Here is a 21,294-nt window from a genome sequence, read left to right as displayed (position 1 = left end):
TCAGAAGGCATGCTCGGTGGTGACATCAGCGGCGACATCATCATACACTTCATCCAATCCCTGGTCACGCTGGCCGGTTTCCATGGGGACAGCTGTTTTGTTCCCTGTGATTGGCCGTGCAAAGCAGGAAGTGACATCAGGTCATTGAGTGGTGTGTGAGCCCGGGTCGGTGTGGAGTGTGTGAACAGTTTTCATGTCTTATTGAAGAGGTTGGAGCTCCAGCCGGGCCTCACAGTCCTGAACTGGCCCATTGTGATCAATGGGACTGGACATGTTAAACTAGCATGTGGCTAACATTAGCATTGTTTGGCTAGGAGCTGGGGTTCTCAGACTTTGTCATGTGGACCTTCATCAAGCCACGGGACTCAGCTTGAGCTGATTTTGGCCAATCAGGGCCCGGATATAAAAAACACCATCAGATATTTAAAGGTAGACTGTGCCGTTTGGAAAGGGAGGGCACAACACTTTGTTTACTGATGATGAAGATGAGGATGAGGAAGAACCAAACCCCTCAGCTTCACGCCAACACTGATAACCCAGAGAGTTAATATCACATTTTAAAATTTCTGACCTGAATTTGATGTTTTGATGTAAAATGTTCAAAAAAACAAACAACACAGTAAAATGCAAAGTCTGCCTTTAAAATTATGAGTTTGTGTGTGTGTGTGTGTGTGTGTGTGTGTGTGTGTGTGTGTGTGTGTGTGTGTGTGTGTGTGTGTGTGTACCTTTCCTGTTGCAGCACATTGACAGCAGGAGGACAGTGCAGATGCAGTACGGGCAGCAGACCACCAGGTGGCAGAGCAGCCTCACCAACATTGAAGCAGCTGGGGGGGGGGCAGCTACCCAGAGAGGAGCAATGATCGTTAGAAAAACTGTTTAAATATTGAAACACGACTCTAATAACTGTCATGTGATGTGAACAGGAAGTGAAAGTGAGGGTCCTGACCTCTGACAGACAGCCAGCTCGCTGCTGAAAATCCAGTTAGCTCAAAACCACACCTGTAGAAACCTTCATCAGACTGTTGGACTGGACTGATGGTGAAACCTGTTTCAGGTGCAGCTGTAATGAAGGTTTTGTTTCTGTAGAAATCAGCTGGTTGGCTGGAACCATCCTTGGTTTTACAGAACAGAGTGACATCACTTCCCTCCATCACAGGACTTGCAGGAATATCCAGGATCACAGGACGACCTGAACAACACAGGAAGAAGGAGACATAAAGAGAAATTTTGATTAAAGAAAACGACTAATGATTGGTGATGTCATGTGTGATGCAGTCACAGGGCCAGATGGGCAGGCACAGGAACTGATGCAAAAACAAAACAACAAGTTTATTGTCAGACTGATGTAACTGGCAGACTAGAAACACAGGGACTGTAACACTGCAACACCAAGGAACACAGACAACAAACTGACAAAAACTGAACTGGAAACCAGACTGAAACACACTGGAGACTAACAGGTGACAAGACACACCTGGGGAAGGGGCCGCAGCACAAGACTGGAGAAGTCAGAGGACTGGCTGAGAGAAACTACAGAGGGAACAGACCAATCAGGGATCATAAGTAAAAATCAGGAGAGGTGGCGAGAGGGGTCTAGCTGCAGACCTCCAGCGTGAGGCATCTTCCGGTGCAGGCTCTCGTCTCAGGCCAACCTTCAGCGTGAGACCAGGAAATAACACACTTTTTTTCACACCTCCTGAGAGAGTCCGGCATTTTGGCCAACCACCGAGAAGAAGGAGACTCCAATATTTTCGCGTACGACCGACAGTTGTGACAGTAAGTGAAAGTCCAAAAAATGACGATAGATGAGTTGTGTTTGCAATTGAACTAGCGGCATAGACTCAAACTACTCAATACATTACATATAGTTTATTGCATGTTTACAATTAAATATGTTAACTGTGTTAACTTAGGGTCGGAGGTTGGGCGGTAGCGACAATTTGTTTAAAATAATTTATTTGAGACATAGCCTAACGTTGATCAAAACACGACTTTCATTGATTTGAAGGCTAAATTGCATTTAGTATCTACAAGTCCCGGGTCAGTTCTCCGCTGTTTTGCGGACCCCGCTCCTGGTCTTACATTATATCTAGCCATTGATAAATCAAATAGTGGGTGGATTATCCTATGAGTGTTGCGATGTTTGTATTTGTGTAGTGTTATCTGTCCAAACGAGGTAATGGCCTACGTTTTACGAGGCGTGTTTGTTACTGAGGCGTGTTTGTTACTGAGACGACACTTTTCGCTCTCCAGAGTTAACATCACATGCAGTATCTAATATCACAATTAGTCCACAGCTGTTTATATTAACCCTCCTGTCGTGTTCACCTCTTGCCCGTTACTTTAGTGTCCCCATTCAGATTTGACCGGTCTGTTAAACTGCTCTTAAAATTAACACAAAAACTATTAATCCGCCCCCAAGTTTTTATTTAACACTTTTTTCTCTGTCTTTTTCATAGGACGAAGTGGGGGCCAGGGTACTTCATCACTGCAAAAAGGCCGCAGAGTGGGACGAAACAAACCAACACTTGTTTTCGGCCAAGGTTTCCCTGTGTCCTCACTGTGGGAGAGGAAGAACTGGAAGAGGCTGTGAGGCAGTACAGAAGGCTTTGGGATGAAAAAGAACGTTGCCATCTCCATGACCAGGAGACAGAAGCAGTCCTGGACCATTTCAAATTTAAATTAGAAAAAAACTGAAGATATGGGTCTTTTGTGAGGAGATTGCTAACAACATGACCTACACTGAATGTGAAATGAAGGAGTAGGCTAATAAGGATGGGTTGTGATATTCGATTTAAGGCTAACAATGTATAATGTATGCTGAATAGAACCGAGTGATTTGGTGTCCCTTTATCCTGTTTTCCTTATTGCTTTAATTGTATTATATTTCCATTTTGTATATAAAAATATATAGTTATTAGATATTAACTTATTTACTTTAATTATACCATGACGATCACAGGTGAGTTAGTGCATTTCAAGAAAATGACTGCAGTTTTATCTTTTCCTTTCCCTAAATGCTGACAATTTTATATTTAAGCATAATTGAAAATCTGATTGGTGCCAATATTCTTAAGATCTTCAGGAGTACAGTATATCATTGAAGACATTTAATACAATAGAAATTTGAAAAATAAGGCACTTACCTTAAATAAATGTTATACATGAACTGTTAAGTCTCTGAACAAATGTGCATAGATTGATGTTTTCATGTAACTTCAGAGGGACTCCAGGTTGACAGTATGTGGTATCTGTTATGCCTTTATGCTATGGCATCTGAATACATATACAATACTTTCTTAGATTAAAGGTTAGGTTTTTCTTAGGATAAAAGTTTATAAATTGATGCAGCAGGTTAAAGGTTTATTTGAAATTTCTTGTGTGCACCTGGAGTTTACCCCATTGGAGGACTAATATTTGATGTTACTGGTGGTAAATTGTGGTAAATGCCACAAATAAAAGGTAGACAACAACAAAAGTGTTATATATTTAAGAAACTGATGTCTTTCACGTCTCAAAGTTTACTAATTAAATATAAATCAGCGACGAAGTTTTCCTCTTACAAAATCGATAACTTGGTTTTATTTTGGAGTTTATTGTGCGCACTTCCGGTTCCAACTGGCCTCACGCTGGAGGTTGGCCTGAGACGGGAGCCTGCACCGGAAGACACCTCACGCTGGAGGTCTGCAGCTAGATCGTCTTGGAGGTGGCTGGGCAAATGAGACTAAGAGACAGGGCGCTGGTGTGGAGGAGTCACAAGGGAACAGACACAGGAGCTAAGTGAGTAGGAAAACATGGGAGGCGGGACTAACAAACTGGGTAATAAGACACAGGTGAAAACACCAATGGAAATATTGACACAGCAGGGCAAAGGAAACTCCACCAAAACACGAGGGAAAGACAGGGAGCAACAGGAAACAAAACAGACCCCTGACAGATGATTGATCCATCAGAGCTGCAGCAGAGGCCCAGTCCGGCTGTGGGAAGTCAGCTGCTGCAGGGGTTATCAACCTTCATGTTCTGGACCCTCAGGTTTATTACAAGCCACGCTGTGCCACATGGATCTAATGAACTCAGGGTACGACATCAAGTTTGATGTGTGTTGACTGTATGATGATCATACAACTGAATCTTATTGGCCATGACGTGGGTCAATATACAAAACAACGTCATCGGCGTACGTGATCACTCTGCACTGCTGTAGTGGTGAACAATGGGGCTCAGCAAGAATGGAGCCTTGCCATCATGGCAGTAATTAATTAAGGTTAGGAAATATGGCTGCTGAGGACTGTCTCATTTCTGCAGAGGAACCTCCTCATTTGGTTCCTTGTTTTGGAGAAAAGTTTCATGGAAACATCAAGTGGCCCCTACACACCAAAGGAAATCCCACAATGCTGTGTAACAAGGTGAGGACCGTGAAATTTGGAAAACAAACTAATAACCGAGATGATTGGAAGCTCTTCTACAAAAACACAGCCATTGTGAGATTAAATTATTCCTCATTTTGTTGAAGACCCCTGGAACCCTTTCAAGGGCCTCTGAGGGTCCCTGGACCCCATTTTGAAAACCATTGAGCTACTGTACCAGTTACAGTGATGTAGACCTCGTCGCTTCTCGCTCCGTCTGAACTCTCACACCAGTAATCTCCACTGTGTGATATGTAGAGGTCTGACACCCTGCAGGAGGAACCATTAAGTCTCCCAAAGCCTCCAACACCTCCAACACCACACTCCTCAGTCTGAGTTCTTCTCCTCCTCTTCACCTTCCATCCTGAAGAACTCTCCTCCTCCTCCTCACAGCTCAGAGAGAAAGACTCTTTGTGAGCAAAGAACTGCTGTCTGTCTGGACGGACGATCAGAGAGACTGGACGATAGAGAGAGAGAGGACGAGCTGGAAAACAAACCAGGACAAACTACTTCAGGAAAGTGATGCAGATGGTTAGTAGGTTAATTCATATCTTTAAAAAAATATATGTAATGTAATAACTGTCATGTGATATGAACAGGAAGTGAATATGAGGGTCCTGACCTCTGACAGACAGACAGCTCTCTGCTGAACCTCCAATTAGATCCACATAACACCTGTAGAAACCTTCATCAGACTGTAGGACTGGACTGATGGTGAAACCTGTTTCAGGTGCAGCTGTAATGGAGGTGTCGTTTCTGAGGAAAACAGCTGGTCGGCTGGAACCATCCCTGGTTTTACAGAACAGAGTGACATCACTTCCCTCCATCACAGGACGTGCAGGAATATCCAGGATCACAGGACCACCTGAACGACACACGAACAAGGAGACACAAGCAGAAACAACTACAATGATCAATGTTCAGTGATTAATGACTGATTATTGATTGATGCATCTGAGCTGCTTCAGAAGGCCAGTTCAGCTGCAGGAAGTCGGCTGCTGCAGGGGTTTCCAAACTCCTTCATGTTCTGGACTTTGATTAAGTCTCTGAGCCTCATTTGCAGTGATTTTACTTTGGAACCCCGACATGAAACCATATTCTGGTTTGTGTTCAGTGTCTAAAGGTTTAGATGTCGTGCTGTGACTCTGGAAGTGATGACATTCAAACATCAGCACTCAGAGTCTTCACTGGACCTCCACTAGCAGGGACGGGTTGGTGCATCACTCACTGACTTACTGACTTATTTTCAGAACTGAGACACTGGAGCCTCCTAGTGGTGACAGTGAACACGGCTGGGGACGGGGTCCGGCCTGCTGTTCAAGTTTCTGTTGCAAAAACTTTGTAATGAAACAAAGAGAGTTCAGATTGTCCCTCATCTAGTTTGTATGTGCTGCTGCATGTCAGTGTGACTCCTGCAGGTCTGGACCAGGAGCTCCCCCCTGTGGTGAGAACCAGAACTTCAGCAGGAGAGCTCAGCTCCAACATGAAGGAAGGAGAGACAGACTGCAAAACCACCACCACATGTGTAGGAATTTGAACTGTCACTTTAAATTATTTTAAGATTGAACTATTAGGATTGAGGACCCCTGGAAGCCCTTCAAGGGCTTCTGGGTGCCCCTTGACCCCACTTTGAAAACCACTGAGCTACTGTACCAGTTACAGAGATGTGGACCTCGTTGCTTCTCACTCCGTCTGAACTCTCACACCAGTAATCTCCACTGTCTGATGGGTAGAGGCCTGACACCCTGCAGGAGGAACCATCAAGTCTCCCAAAGCCTCCAACACCTCCAACACCACACTCCTCAGGCTGAGCTCCTGTCCTCCTCTTCACCTTCCATCCTGAAGAACTCTCCTCCTCCTCACAGCTCAGAGACAAAACATCATCTGGAGAAAAGAACTGCTGTCTGTCTGGACGGACGATCAGAGAGACTGGACGACAGAGAGAGAGAGAGTGAAAGAGAGAGAGAGAGAAAGTCAAAACACTTTTAAAAAAAAAAAAATTGAAGAAATACGTTTTAACCATTCTGACATGCATTTTTGTCAAAAGCTTTTCTAATCTGGTCAAATATTCCTTTCATACTGAAATGTTCATCAGCTTGGTCTGTCATTCAATTAATATTGAAGAAACAGAAAAATACTATTTCTGAAAAACAGTCACAATCACACTGCCTGTTTTTTTGATAACAACATTAAAAGAAGTCTTCAGCATTTTGGGTAATAATCCCCACTTCCCCAGACTGAGACCAGATGTTGGACACCATCTTCCCCTCTGGACTTCCAGTGGTTCAGTTCCTATGGGTAGCATTTCCTGTTAGCATAAAGACTTAAAGTCTATGGGAGTCGTTAGCTTGGCTCCGTCAAAGTGAAAAAATAAACCTCCCAGCAGCTCTGAAGCTGTCTGAGTTTCACAGTGGATCATGTGGATCTGAAATACACAACTGGGAATTTAAAAAACCAAAGCAGAGGTTTGAGGTTTGAGGTTTGAGGTTTGAGAAGTTCATTAGTGGTGGATCTTCCTCAACCTTCGGCGGTGTGAGGATCACTGAGACAGACGGAAGGAGAAATGTGTTCAGAGGTTACAGCGCCACCATCTGACTTCTCTTTAAGTGCACAAGTATTTTGGTTTTTTTTCGGAAAGATCCCCTGTCCTGAAATAAAGTGACTGGTGCACCACCAGAGCCTATAGCTATAGTCAGACAGGCAGACAGACAGACAGACAGACAGACAGACAGACAGACAGGTTGACTCACCTGTAGCCTTGGTGCGTCTGCAGCACTGCACCACACAGAGCGCTGCAACACCGACAGAAGGAGGAGGAGGAAGGAAGAGTTAAAGATGACAGGAAATAGATCATTAGCAAATTCAAAAACTGTAAGGTTGACCTCGTTATGTCATAAAGTTTGTTTTGTTTAACCCTCTTACCCCTGAAATTCAATTAAATTCGCCTTGATTCATTTTGCTTTTTATGGTTGTAGAATTGTCAGAATTGTGGTTTTGCTCAATTTTGCAATAAAACTTCAACTTTCAATACCTGGCAGTTATTCAGTATTTTCTATGTGTTTTGACTGTGTAATAGCAGATAATCCAATCCAATCCAATCCACTTTATTTATATAGCACAATTTAACAAACACAAGGTTTCCAAAGTGCTGCACAGCAAGATAAAACACCACAAAATGACACAAGAGCAGAATAAAAAGGTAAAAAAACACAGTAGGATAATACAATAAAATAAGATAAGATCAATTAAAATAAAATCAGATAAAGTAAGTAATAATAATGATAATAATAATAATAAAATAATAAAACAGAATAGGATAGAATAAATAAAATATATAAAAATATTAAAATAAAATAATAAAATAAAAATAAAATAAAATAATAATACAATTATAATTTTAATAGAATAAAATAATGTAAAATGCAAAAAAAAAACATGCATACATAAAATCATAAATCATAAAATCATAAATCCTACATGGCATCAAAAGCTAAAGAAAAGAAGTGGGTTTTAAGAAGGGTTTTAAAATGAGATAGTGAGGAGGCCTGCCTAATGTGCAGCGGCAATTGATTCCAAAGTGTTGGAGCCGCTACGGCAAAAGCTCGTTCCCCTCTGAGCTTTAACCTAACTTTTGGCACGGTCAGGAGCAGCTGGTCAGCTGACCTAAGAGAGCGGCTCGGAGAGTAGGGGATCAGCAGCTCAGAAAGGTAGGGTGGGGCAAGGCCATTCAGGGCTTTAAAAGCAAATAAAAGGATTTTAAAATGATTCCTAAAATGGACAGGCAGCCAGTGGAGTGAAGCTAAAATAGGTGAAATGTGCTCATACTTGCGTGTGCCAGTTAAAAGACGTGCAGCAGCATTTTGTACGAGTTGAAGACGGGCAATGAAGGATCCACTAACCCCCATGTAAAGTGAATTACAATAATCCAGCCGAGTGGTCACAAAGGCATGGATTACAGTTTCAAATTGCTGACTCTGAAGGACAGGTTTAATTTTTGCCAGCTGCCTTAACTGGAAGAAGCTTCACTTCACCACTGCTTTAATCTGGCTGTCAAAATTTAGCTCTGTGTCCACTTTTACCCCCAGATTTTTCACAATTGGCTTGTGATACTGTGCCAGAGATCCCAGATCAACTAAGGGAGTCACAGAGGTGCCACGAAAGACCATGACTTCTGTCTTTTCTTCATTAAAATTCAAAAAATTTAATGACATCCACGCTTTAAGTTCATGTAAACATTTAAGTAATGGTTTGACACAGAAGGAGTCAGCCCTTTTAAGGGGGACATAGATCTGACTGTCATCCGCATAACAGTGAAAAGAAATGCCATGTTTCCTGAGAATGGAACCAAGTGGGAGTAAATACAGGGAAAATAAAAGAGGGCCAAGCACAGAGCCCTGTGGAACCCCACATGAGAGAGGAGCAGTGGAGGACACAGCGTCATCAATGCTGACACAGAAAGTCCAATGTGACAGGTAAGACCTGAACCATTCAAGTGCTGTGCCCCTGATGCCCACCCACTGCTCCAACCGAGCAATCAGGATGTCATGGTCCACTGTATCAAATGCTGCTGTCAAATCTAACAGTACAAGGACAACACAGTGACCAGTCAGTAGCTAAAAAGATATCATTAAAAACTCTTAAAAGTGCTGATTCTGTGCTGTGCATTGTTTTAAAACCGGATTGGAAAGTCTCAAAAATATTCTGTTCATTTAAAAAGTCAATAAGTTGTGAATAGACAGTCTTCTCTAAAATTTTAGAAAGGAACGGCAATTTAGAGATGGGCCTGAAATTTGCTAAAACAGTGGGATCCAGCCCAGGTTTTTTTAACAAAGGTTGCACAACTGCATGTTTAAAGTTTACAGGGACCACTCCAGAGGACAGGCTGCTATTAATAACTGTGAGAAAGGATGGCCCAACTGTGGGGAGGACAGCATCATCTGGAGAACCTGAGGGCTTCAGTTGGCCGACAATATTCTGCACAAAGGGCAGGGTCACAGGCTCAAACGTGTCCAAAACAGCAGGGCAGGGGACAGACACTGAAGGATCAGACACAGGGGGTGAAATAAGTGCTCTGGTAGAGGTGACCTTATCAATGAAGAATTTAAGAAAGTTTTCACACACAGCAGGAGAGGCCTCAATTCCGACTGTCTGTGGTGCATTCAGAGCGGAGTTGATAACTTTAAACAACACACGAGGCTTGTGGTAGTTTAATAGAACAATGTGGGAAAAATACTTTCTTTTAGCCTCTTTCACAGTGGATTGATAATGACGCCAGCGGCCCCTCAACATTTGGAAAGACACTTGCAATTTGTCCTTTTTCCACTTGCGCTCTGCTCTGCGACACTCCTGCCTGGCAGCACGGGTTGTTTCATTGAGCCAGGGCTCCGGTTTAGTTTTAGTTTTTTGCTGCCTGGTCTTAAATGGAGCTGCAATGTTTATGGAAGTCTGGCAGGTGTCGAGAAACCACGAGTTGATAGCCTCTGTATCCTCACATACAGAGTCAGGGATGACGCAGTTCTGGCTGAAAACAGTCGAGAAGTGGGTAGCAGTGGAAGGGTTAATAACTCGACATTTGCGCGCAGCAGCGCGAGGTTTAAGGGCCCACTCACATTGGCAAGTTTGAGCCCGTATCGTGCTAAAGCCAAAATACCCCCCTCCCCAGTCCCCGGCTGGCCTGCACTCACATTGCCTTTTCCCCAAACGCGCCCAAGCACGAAATCAATGTAGTTCAAATACATTCATCATGTCTTCCTTTTAACTAAAAAACTTTTTTGGTCCTTTTAATCAGACATGGGATGTTTATTTACCTTGACAGTTTCGGAGGTAACTTCCTCCTTCTTCAGAAAGGTCCAACTGACAGCCGGAGCGGCACCTGTCAGATCCGGCAGACCGGGTGACCGGGTGGCCGCACACCGTGCGGTGCCGCGGCCAGTGCCGCGGCCAGTGCCGACGCGGTGCCGGCCAGCACCAGGTCTGCCGGATCTCCGCACACAGACTGCTGGACTTTCATTATAAACCGACTTTTGTTTATACGCGGTTGCAGCAGCACAACGGACAGCCACACAGACAACATGGTTGATTATTGATTGCGCAACGCGGCCATTCGCCGGTAATCGCGCTGCGCACATAAAACAATTTTGCAGAGGCAGGAGGAAAGTTGCATGATTTACATCCGCGCACTGCGTGTGTGACCGTGCATGTGCTCATGTACGCGCCCGTACCGTGCAGAAGCACACCTCCTCCAACCGTGCCAGAGCGGGGGAAGTGTACTGTATTCAAGCACGATACGGAGCGATCACACTGGTCAAAGAATCCGGATTTTAGGGGCAAACGTGCTTGGGCGCGGATCAAACTTGCCAGTGTGAGTGGCCTCTAACAGTGGGACAGCAAACAGCAGCTTCAAAAAGTACAGGCATATGATCGGAGAAAAAGGCGTCACAGACCTCCAAATTAAAAACTGGCAGACCATAGGATAAAACAAGGTCAAGTGTGTGGCCACGCTCATGTGTAGGCCCAAGTACAGACTGCACAAGATTAAAAGAGTCAGTGATGTTTAAAAAGTCTTTCGCCAACGGGTTTTCAGGGCAACACACATGAATATTACAATCTCCAACAATAAGGACCCGATCATATCTGGGCATAATATCAGCCAGGAACATAGAAAAATTTGTCAGGAAGTCTTTGTTATATTTGGGAGGCCGATAGATCACAGCACACAACACCGTATGGGAATGCCCCAGCTCGAACAAACTCAGTTCGAAGCTGGTGAAGGAGGATGACAGCGATATGTGTTTACATTTAAAATCACTCTTAAAAACAGTCGCAATCCCTCCTCCTCGGCCAGACGTCCGGGGAGAGTTAAAATAGCAGCAGATAAAAGGGAAAAAAGAAAAAAAAAAAAACAATTTGGAATTTTCAATTTTATAAGAACATAGGAATTCTGAAATGACATGAACAAACAATTTTAAATGAACAATTTGAACTTTGAACTATTTTACATATGTACAAAGCATTATGTCAGTCCTGGGCTTTCAGAAGTCTGTATCCACACACCACTGGAAAGCTTTCAACACAGGAAATGTATAAAACGTGTTCATTAGGCCTCACGAAATGAGTTCAACAGTCTCTTGAAGCTAAAAGAAGCCACTTCTCTGAAAGGTGGGGAGGAAGCGACGTCATCTGCAAACAGTGTTAACCACATTCACACAGTCAGAGAAATACACAGGAAGCACAGAGATCTGTGTGTGAATAACTGTTCAAGTCTCTGTTATGATCAGTGATGATCTCTAAGAAAACTCCTAGGAAAATCTAAGAAAATTCTACGTTGGATTCATGACATCGTCTCAAACTGTGGAATTGTTTGCGACTATTTTCTTGAACTGATGAATCTCACTGAAAGCTTGTGCCAGTTGACCCTAATTAGCAAACACACACACACACACACACACACACAGTGCAGTACTCACCCAGTATCAGGCTGGGCGTCAGCTTCATGTTGTTTCCTGCTGCTTCAGGCTCGACCAGCTGTGCACAACTGGCACACAAGTCTGCCAGTCTGATGAGCCGCCTCCGGCTTGCTCACTGGCCAGCAGTCCTGCTTGCTGATTGGCTGCTTTGAATGACGAAAGAGGAAGTCAGTTTATTTATGTCGCAGCAAAGCACTGCCCAAAGTGCTGTACAATGTCAGAAAAATAAAACAAAAGGCAAAACAAATCAGGACATTGAAATCAAAATGGCGCAAGATCAATTTTCAAATCAAGTTTCTTCCCTCCTAGATATTCCACCATCAGCTGGAAGTGGGATTATTGCAAAGTGGAAGCGTTTAGGAACCACAGCGACTCAGCCACCAGGGGGCGGCACCACGTAAAGTTACAGAGCGGGGTCGCCGAGTGCTGAGGCTCATAGTCTGATGGCCGAGTCTGGGTTTGGGGAACGCCAGGAGAACGTTCCCCGCCTCCAGGAGAACGTTCCCTGCCTCCACGAGAACGTTCCCTGCCTCCAGGAGAACGTTCCCCGCCTCCAGGAGAACGTTCCCTGCCTGAGTGCATTGTGCCGACTGTGCAGTTTGCTGGAGGAGGGGTCACGCTGTGGGCTGGTGTTTCTGGGCTCGGCCTCGGCCCCTCAGCTCCACTGAAGGGAAATCTGAACGCTTCAGCTCACCGACACATTTTGGACAATTCTCTGCTTCCAGCTCTGTGGGACCAGTTTGGGGAAGGAAGGCCCTTTCCTGTCCCAGCATGACTGAGCCCCAGTGCACAGAGCAGCTCCATAAAGGCGTGGCCGGCTGAGTTTGGGGTGGAAGAAGTTGAGCGGCCCGCACAGAGCCCCGACCTCAACCCCATCCAACACCTTTGGATCAACTAGAACGGAGACTGGGAGCCGGGCCCTCTGGTCCAACATCAGAGTCTGAGCTCACAAAGGCTCTTCTGGATGCAGTGCTGGCTTTACCTATGGTGGCGCTCTAGACAAAATTACTCCCTTGCACCCTTCCAGATTCCAAAACACGGGACAAGATCTTAACATCCTTTGTGCAAGCACATGCAAAGTTCATCGGTGAACGGTAAACATGAACTAGGATTGTATTGGAAATTTTGGGATGTATCTTCAGTAGTGTTCCTTTGGATCATAGAGTGTTTGGGCCTTTAAAAACACAATACACCCTCACCAAAGGTGGCCAGCCACAGGGTGATCAAACCTGAGCTTGCATCCCATGCCCAATTAACAAGAAAAAATTTGCCTTTTAGGCTTGTCCTTTTGGAGCCCAGCAGGGATCCTTCCTTTTCAGCCAGAGCCGTTGGCTGCTTCTTTCCGATGCAGCTTTGATGGCTGAGTGCTGGCTCTGGCCCCTGAATCCCAGGTGCCCCAAGAGTTTGGTGGTAGATGTTGCCACAACACCTCTGCACCCGACTTCCACTGGGCAGATTTCTGTGGTCCAGCCACGATGTTGAGCTTCAGCAGCTAGTTCAGCAAAGCGCAGATGTTTCCGCTAATTTGCCTCATCCACTGCCTCTTCCCAGGGTACGGTGAGCCCAATGATGTAAACCTTCTTTAACAAAGGGGACCAGAGCACTAAGTCAGGTCTTAAACTAGTGATAGAAATCTTTGGTGGGAACACAAGCTGCCGTCCAACGTCCCCAGCAGTTTCCAGTCGTGAGCTAAGCACAGCTGGCCTCTCTCCAATGGTGTGAAGCTGCTCCTGCTTACTTTAGCCCCCTCACGGACAAACACAGTTGTCCATGGGGGATTGCAAACTGGCAGTGGTTGGGAATTGATGGTAGTGCGCTTGTTCTCCAGTGAGGAAGCAAGGGTCTTTAACACTTGGTTGTGACGCCAAGTGTACCACCCTTGGGCAAGGCTGGTTTTGCACCGTAAGAGAATGTGCCTGAGGGAAGCTGGCACAGCACAAAGGGCACACCCCGGGTCTTCACCAACCCACTGCTGGAGATTGGTTGGTGTCGGAAGGACATCGTAGGTAGCTCTGATGGAAAAGCTGAGGCACCTTGCTTCCATTGCCCATACGTCCTTCCAGCTGAACTTCCTCCTCTCCACACCTTCCCATCATGTCCACTGTTCCTGTTTGCAAAGGGACACCGCCTTGGCCGACCTCGTGACCTCCTCCTGACGGCGTACCTCCTCCACCACCATCTTTCTCCGTTGTGGGGCAGAGGCCTTAGCCCAAGCTGGGTGGCTAGGTGTAAGTCCAAGGCCTCCTCTTCCTTGCTGGTGTTGCCTCCTCCACTGCTGTTGCTGGTCTCCATTTGCTCCTGGTTGTCAAGATTGGTGTGTTCTTCCTCTCCACCGAGTCTTTGGGTTCGTTCAGGGTCTTTTGGAGTCGTGTTTTTGCACACTTGAACTCCTCCGTGAGACTGGTGAGGGGCAGCTTGAGGACCCCATCTCCGTCTCTACATATATTATTTTTAATATTAAATGGATACACTGACTATACATGAGAGCAAAATATATGAATGTGTGCATTAACTATATGAATATGAGAGTAAAATGTATGAAAGAGTGTGTGTAAATATGTAAAACTGAATGTGTGAGTTAAAATGTCTAAACATGAGAGTAAAAGTGTGTGGGGGTGAGAATGAGAATCAACTCATTTGAGACTGAAAATCTCACTCACACTCTCTCTCTCTCTCTCTCTCTCTCTCTCTCTCTCTCCAGCTCTCTTTCTCCCTCTAGTGTCCACTCAGAGGAACCTCACCGATGCTCCCTGCCAACACAGATGCACATCCAGTCCACCAGCCTACAGAAAAATGCTGCATCCAGATCTGCACTGATTCACTTTGAGGTTCTTCACAGTGTAAATGTAAAATAATGAGCTCAGGTTCCCCACAGAATCCTGAGGAACCAAAGGGATTAAAATATTTGCTTTACATAAACATCCAAACAGAACTCATCTTCCTTATGCTCCTCATGTTCTTCATGTTCCCCATCTTCCTCATGTTCCCCAAGTTCCTCACGTTCCTCATATTCCCCATGTTTCTCATGTTCCACATCTTCCTCCTGTTCCCCATTTTACTCATGTTACCTCATGTTCCCCATCTCCCTCATGTTCCCCATGTTCCTTATGCTACTCATGTTCCTCATATTCCCCACGCTCCCTATTTTCCTCATGTTCCTCATGTTTCCAATGTTCTTCATGTTCCCCATCTTCCCCATCTTCCCCATCTTCCTCATGTTCCCCATGTTCCCCATGTTCTTCATGTTCCCCATCTTCCTCATGTTCTTCATGTTCCCCATCTTCCTCATGTTCTTCATGTTCCCCATCTTCCCCATCTTCCCCATGTTCTTCATGTTCCCCATCTTACTCATTTTCCCCATCTTCCTCATGTTTCCCATGTTCCCCATGTTCCCCATGTTCTCCATGTTCCCCATCTTCCCCATTTTCCCCATCTTCCTCATGTTCTTCATGTTCCCCATCTTCCTCATGTTCTTCATGTTCCCCATCTTCCTCATGTTCCCCATGTTCCCCATCTTCCCCATGTTCTTTATGTTCCCCATCTTCCTCATGTTCCCCATCTTCCCCATGTTCTTCATGTTCACCATGTTCTTCATCTTCCCCATCTTCCTCATGTTCCCCATGTTCCCCATCTTCCCCATGTTCCCCATGTTCTCCATGTTCTTCATGTTCCCCATCTTCCTCATGTTCCCCATCTTCCTCATGTTTCCCATGTTCCCCATCTTCCCCATGTTCCCCATGTTCCCCATGTTCTCCATGTTCTTCATGTTCCCCATCTTCCTCATGTTCCCCATGTTCCCCATGTTCTTCATCTTCCCCATCTTCCCCATATTCCTCATTTTCCCCATCTTCACCATGTTCCTCATCTTCCTCATGTTCCCCATGTTATCCATCTTCCTCATGTTATCCATGTTCCCCATGTTCCTTATGTTCCCCATGTTCCCAGTGTCCAGCAGCAGGTCCTATCATGTCTGGCTTATTTGCAGACAAAAAGACAAACTCAGGCTGATGGAACGAGATGCTTTTTGTTTTACGGAACCGACACAATTTAAAATTTAATGACCACGTGTTGCCCAGCTGCTGCATATGTAAATCTAATCAAACAATACCAAAATAGACACAACATAAATAAACTGCTTGTGTGTTTTCTTTGGCCTTAAGACGGTTTGTTTGCTTGTAATCTGACATAAAGGGCTCTCCTCTGTCCTGCTCCACCTGGGGGTTTGTCTTCTCCAAATAAATTACAACTTAAATGTAACATAATGTAACATATCCTAAGGTAATGTAACATAATGTAACATAATGTAACATATCCTAAGGTAATGTAACATAATGTAACATAATGTAACGTATCATAAGGTAATGTAACATAATGTAATATAATGTAACGTATCATAAGGTAATGTACCATAATCTATCATAATGTGATGTGACTTTACTTCACATAACTTGATGTTTTCCAAAGCAGCTAATCGGCTTCACTGAATTCACTGAATTAACCGAAAATCCCAAATTAGCAACGTCCCATTCACTGCTTCCAAGCCAAGGTGAGATTCAATCAAAGCTTTATTGGCACAACCAACCAGAGACAGGTTACATAGCACAGCACACACACACACACACACACACACACACACGCAGCGTATGGAGTTGTCGGCCTCTTCACATCAGAAGGCATGCTCGGTGGTGACATCAGCGGCGACGTCATCATACTCTTCATCCAATCCCTGGTCACGCTGGGCGGTTTCCATGGGGACAGCTGTTTTGTTCCCTGTGATTGGCCGTGCAAAGCAGGAAGTGACATCAGGTCATTGAGTGGTGTGTGAGCCCAGGTCGGTGTGGAGTGTGTGAACATTGGTGCTGTCTTCGTTGATTTTAAAAATGCCTTTGACACAGTCATCCATAATGTTTTGTTATCTTAGCTGTCAAAGTTAAATTTTTCATCCAAAGCCTTGGCATAGATAGAATCCTACTCAGGCTCAAAGAAGCAGTGTACTAGAGTTGCTGAGGTATCCTCTCCCCTAGTTAATAGCACCATTGGAGTGCCACAGGGGTCAATTTTAGGACCACTGTTGTTTAGTTTATATATTAATGATTTACCATTGATCTGCCCAGAGCTCAATATCCAAATGTATGCAGATGACACAGTCATCTACACACATGCAAAAAGCAGAGAGCAGGCTCCATCAAAACTTATTGCTCTTCTAGATAAAGTGTCTGATTGGTTAACTAATAGCTTTCTTACCCTTAATGTCAATAAAACAGTAGGTATGTTTTTCTCTAACATGAGAAATTATAATCAGCACCAACCAGACATACTTGTTAAGGGAGAGGTTATAAAAATTGTTGACAATTTTAAATACTTAGGCATTATTATTGAATCCAACTTAACTTTAAGAAACCATATTTTGAAAAAAAAATCAAAAGTGTCAGAGACTCTGTAAACCTCAACAGTTTTAAATGATCTCTAAAGGCCTTTTTGAAGGAGAATCAGTCATGCAATCACTGATCTTGTTTTAACTGAACTCAACAAGGACTATGCTCTTTGTTCTTAATGTGGTGTTGTCATTGTTGAATGTATTACTAATGTTGCCCTACTGGAAGTGGAAGTGTCAGTAATGTCTATTTGTTGTTGTGTAATGTTTTTATGTAAATAATTTTAGCACCCTGCCCAGGAACCAAAGATGAAAATTAGCAATGTAGATAACTCTGGTCCATGATCTGTTCTGTACATGGCCCCTGTCAAATAAGCCAATGAACTAAACTAACGAAACACTGATAACCCAGAGAGTTAATATAACATTTTAAAAATTCTGATTTGAATTTGATGTTCACAAAAACATAAACAATACAGTGAAATGAAAAGTCTGCCTTTAAAATGGTGTGTGTGTGTGTGTGTGTGTGTGTGTGTACCTTTCCTGCTGCAGCACATTGACAGCAGGAGGACGGTGCAGATGCAGTACGGGCAGCAGACCACCAGGTGGCAGAGCAGCCTCCCCACAGAAAACAGGGGAGCAGATGGAGGGGGGGCAGCTACCCAGAGAGGAGCAATGATGGTTAGAAAAACTGTTGAAATATTGAAGCATGACTCTAACAACTGTCATGTGATATGAACAGGAAGTGAAAGTGAGGGTCCTGACCTCTGACAGACAGCCAGCTCTCTGCTGAAGAAAAATTGACACGACACTTGTAGAAACCTTCATCAGACTGTTGGACTGGACTGATGGTGAAACCTGTTTCAGGTGCAGTGGTAATGAAGGTGTCGTTTCTGTAGAAATCAGCTGGTTTGCTGGAAAAATGCCAGTTTTTACAGTACAGAGTGACATCATTTCCCTCCATCACAGGACGTGCAGGAATATCCAGGATCACAGGACGACCTGAATGACACAGGAACAAGGAAACACAAAGAGAAATTTTGATTAAAAAAAGACTAATTGTGATGTCATGTGTGATGCAGTCACAGGGGCAAATGGGCAGGCACAGGAAGTGATGCAAAAACAAAACAACAAGTTTATTGTCAGACTGATGTAACTGGCAGACTAGAAAGACAGGGACTGTAACACTGCAACACCAAGGAACACAGACAGCAAACTGACAAAGAACTGAACTGGAAACCAGACTGAAACACACTGGAGACTAACAGGTGACAAGACACACCTGGGGAAGGGGCTGCAGCACAAGACTGGAGAACACAGAGGACTGGCTGAGAGAAACTACGGAGGGAACAGACCAATCAGGGATCAAATGTAAAAATCAGGGCAGGTGTGGAGCTCGGCTGGGAAAATGAGACTAAGACACAGGGCGCTTGTGTGGAGGAGTCACAAGGGAAATAAGACACAGGTGAAAACACCAACGGAAATAATGACACAGCAGTGCAAAGGAAACTCCACCAAAACACGAGGAAAAGACTGGGAACAGCAGGAACGATCACCGTCCAAAAACACGATTTAAAAAACTAATAAAATCGGATACGACATCATGTTTGATGTGTTTTGACTGTACAATGATCATACAACTGAATCTTATTGGCCATGACGTGAGTCAACATACAAAACAACGTCATCGGCGTACGTGATCACTCTGCACCGCTGTAGTGGTGAACAATGAGGCTCAGCAAGAATGGAGCCTTGTGGCAGTAATTAGTTAAAGTTAGGAAATATGGCTGCTGAGGAATGCCTCATTTCAGCAGAGGAACCTCCTCATTTGGTTCCTTTATTTGGAAAAAAGTTTCATGGAATCATCCAGTGGCTCCTACACAGCAAAGGAAATCCCACAATGCTGTGCGACAAGGTGAGGATCGTCATATTTCTAAAACAAACTTACAACCAAGGTGATTGGAAGCTCTCCTGCAAAAACACAGCCATTGTGAGATTAAATTATTCCTCATTTTGTTGAGGAGTCCTGGAAGCCCTTCAAGGGCCTCTGAGGGTCCCTGGACCTCACTTTGAAAACCATTGAGCTACTGTACCAGTTACAGTGATGTGGACCTCGTTGCTTCTCGCTCCGTCTGAACTCTCACACCAGTAATCTCCACTGTCTTCCATGTCGTTTCTTTCCATCTCGCAGGAGGAACCATTAAGTCTCCCAAAGCCTCCAACACCACACTCCTCAGTCTGAGCTTTTGTCCTCCTCTTCACCTTCCATCCTGAAGAATTCTCCTCCTCCTCCTCACAGCTCAGAGAGAAAGAGTCTATGGTAATAAAGAACTGCTGTCTGTCTGGACGGACGATCAGAGAGACTGAAGGACACAGAGAGAGATAGAGACATCATGAGGTGGGATAAACAGAGACTCCCCAGAACAAACTGCAACACTTTTGTTTAAAAAACAAACAAATTTTTCATTAAGAAATAAGCTTTAAAACTTCCAACATGCATTTTTGTCCAAAATTTTTCTAATCTGGTCAAACATTCCTTTCATACTGAAAAGATCATCAGCTCCATGCGTTATTTAATTAATATTGAAGAACCAGATAAATACAGTTCCCGAAAAACAATCACATCACACAATCTTTTTTTTTTTTTTGGAGTTAAAATATCACATTTGATTCATCACAATATTAAAAAAATTCTTCAACATTTTCGGTAAATTTCCCCACTTCCCCAGACTGAGACCAGATGTTGGACACCATGTTTTCTCTGGACATGCACTGGTTCAGTTTCTATGGTTAGCATTTCCTGTTAGCTTAGCATAAAGACTTGAAGTCTATGGGAGTCATTAGCCTGGCTCTATCAAAGTGAAAAAATGAACCTCCCAGCAGCTCTGAAGCTGTCTGAGTTTCACAGTGGATCATGTGGATCTGAAATACACGACTTGGAATTTAAAAAACCAAAGCAGAGGTTTGAGGTTTGAGAAGTTCGTTAGTGGTGGATCTTCCTCGACCTTCGGCAGTGTGAGGATCACTGAGACAGACGGAAGGAGAAATGTGTTCAGAGGTTACAGCGCCACCATCTGACTTCTCTTTAAGTGCACAAATTTTCTTTTCTTTTTTTTTTTTTTTTTTTTGGCAAGATCCCCTGTCCTGAAATAAAGTGACTGGTGCACCATCAGAGCCTATAGCTACAGTCAGACAGACAGACAGACATACAGAGAGTCAGACAGACAGACAGAGAGAAAGACAGAGAGACAGACAGAGAGACAGACAGACAGACAGACAGGTTGACTCACCTGTAGCCTCGGTGCGTCTGCAGCACTGCACCACACAGAGCACTGCAACTCAAACAGAAGGAGGAGGAGGAAGGAAGAGTTAAAGATGACAGGAAATAGATCGTTAGCAAACTCAAAAATTATCATAAAGTTTGTTTTGGTTAAAGGTTTCCCGTGTAATTTGTGCCCATTGGTGGCGCTGCAGTGCACACTGGGAAAACTTTCAACATAGGAAATGTATTCAACGTGTTCATTAGGCCTCACCAAATGAGTTCAACAGTCTCTTGAAGCTAAAAGAAGCCAATTCTCTAAAAAGTGGGGAGGAAGCAACATCATCTGCAAACTGTCCTAACCACATTCACGCAGTCAGAGAAATACATAGTAAGAACAGAGAGCTGTGTATAAATAACTGCTGTGGTCTCTGTTATGATCAGTGGTGATCTCTTAGAAAATTCTTAGGAAACTTCCCCATCATGATTCATGTCTCAAACCGTGGAATTGTTTGCGTCTGTTTTCTTATACTGATGAATCTCACTGAAAGCTTGTGCCAGTTGACCCAAATTAGCAAAAATAGCAGGTAAGGCCAATCCCCATCAAAGGACATGAGAGTACAGGGCTGTACACACACACACACACACACACACACACACACACACACACACACACACACACACTCACACACACACTCACACACAGTGCAGTACTCACCCAGTATCAGCCTCGGCGTCAGCTTCATGTTGTTTCCTGCTGCTTCAGGCTCGACCAGCTGTGCACAACTG

The 21,294-nt window shown here is 44.2% G+C and overlaps 1 protein-coding gene across 1 annotated transcript; it reads right to left on the bottom strand.

Moving 5' to 3' along the window:
* LOC115376953 (leukocyte immunoglobulin-like receptor subfamily A member 2) lies at nucleotides 1-21,276 on the bottom strand. The gene is made up of 8 exons (XM_030076806.1): nucleotides 21,224-21,276; nucleotides 20,537-20,578; nucleotides 19,340-19,609; nucleotides 5,029-5,271; nucleotides 4,585-4,890; nucleotides 947-1,189; nucleotides 726-839; nucleotides 1-104 (listed from the first exon to the last, which is right to left on the bottom strand). Exons 1-8 carry the CDS (start codon nucleotides 21,249-21,251, stop codon nucleotides 1-3), a joined length of 1,350 nt encoding a protein of 449 aa, XP_029932666.1. The 5' UTR covers nucleotides 21,252-21,276.
* Between the last annotated feature and the right edge of the window lie 18 nt (nucleotides 21,277-21,294).

The sequence above is a fragment of the Myripristis murdjan genome, chromosome 18 (genome assembly GCF_902150065.1).
Source record: "Myripristis murdjan chromosome 18, fMyrMur1.1, whole genome shotgun sequence".
Taxonomy (NCBI): domain Eukaryota; kingdom Metazoa; phylum Chordata; class Actinopteri; order Holocentriformes; family Holocentridae; genus Myripristis; species Myripristis murdjan.
Note: the sequence above shows the minus strand (reverse complement) of the source record. Positions and strands in the feature narration are given on the sequence as shown.

Coding starts and splice junctions, on each gene's coding strand:
- LOC115376953 (XM_030076806.1), bottom strand. CDS start 21,251: ATGAAGCTGACGCCGAGGCTGATACTGG. Junction 1,190..4,584: donor GGTCTACATCACTGTAACTG/GTACAGTAGCTC, acceptor TGTGTTGTTCAG/GTCGTCCTGTGATCCTGGAT. Junction 105..725: donor AATGTGCTGCAACAGGAAAG/GTACACACACAC, acceptor GGCCAATCACAG/GGAACAAAACAGCTGTCCCC.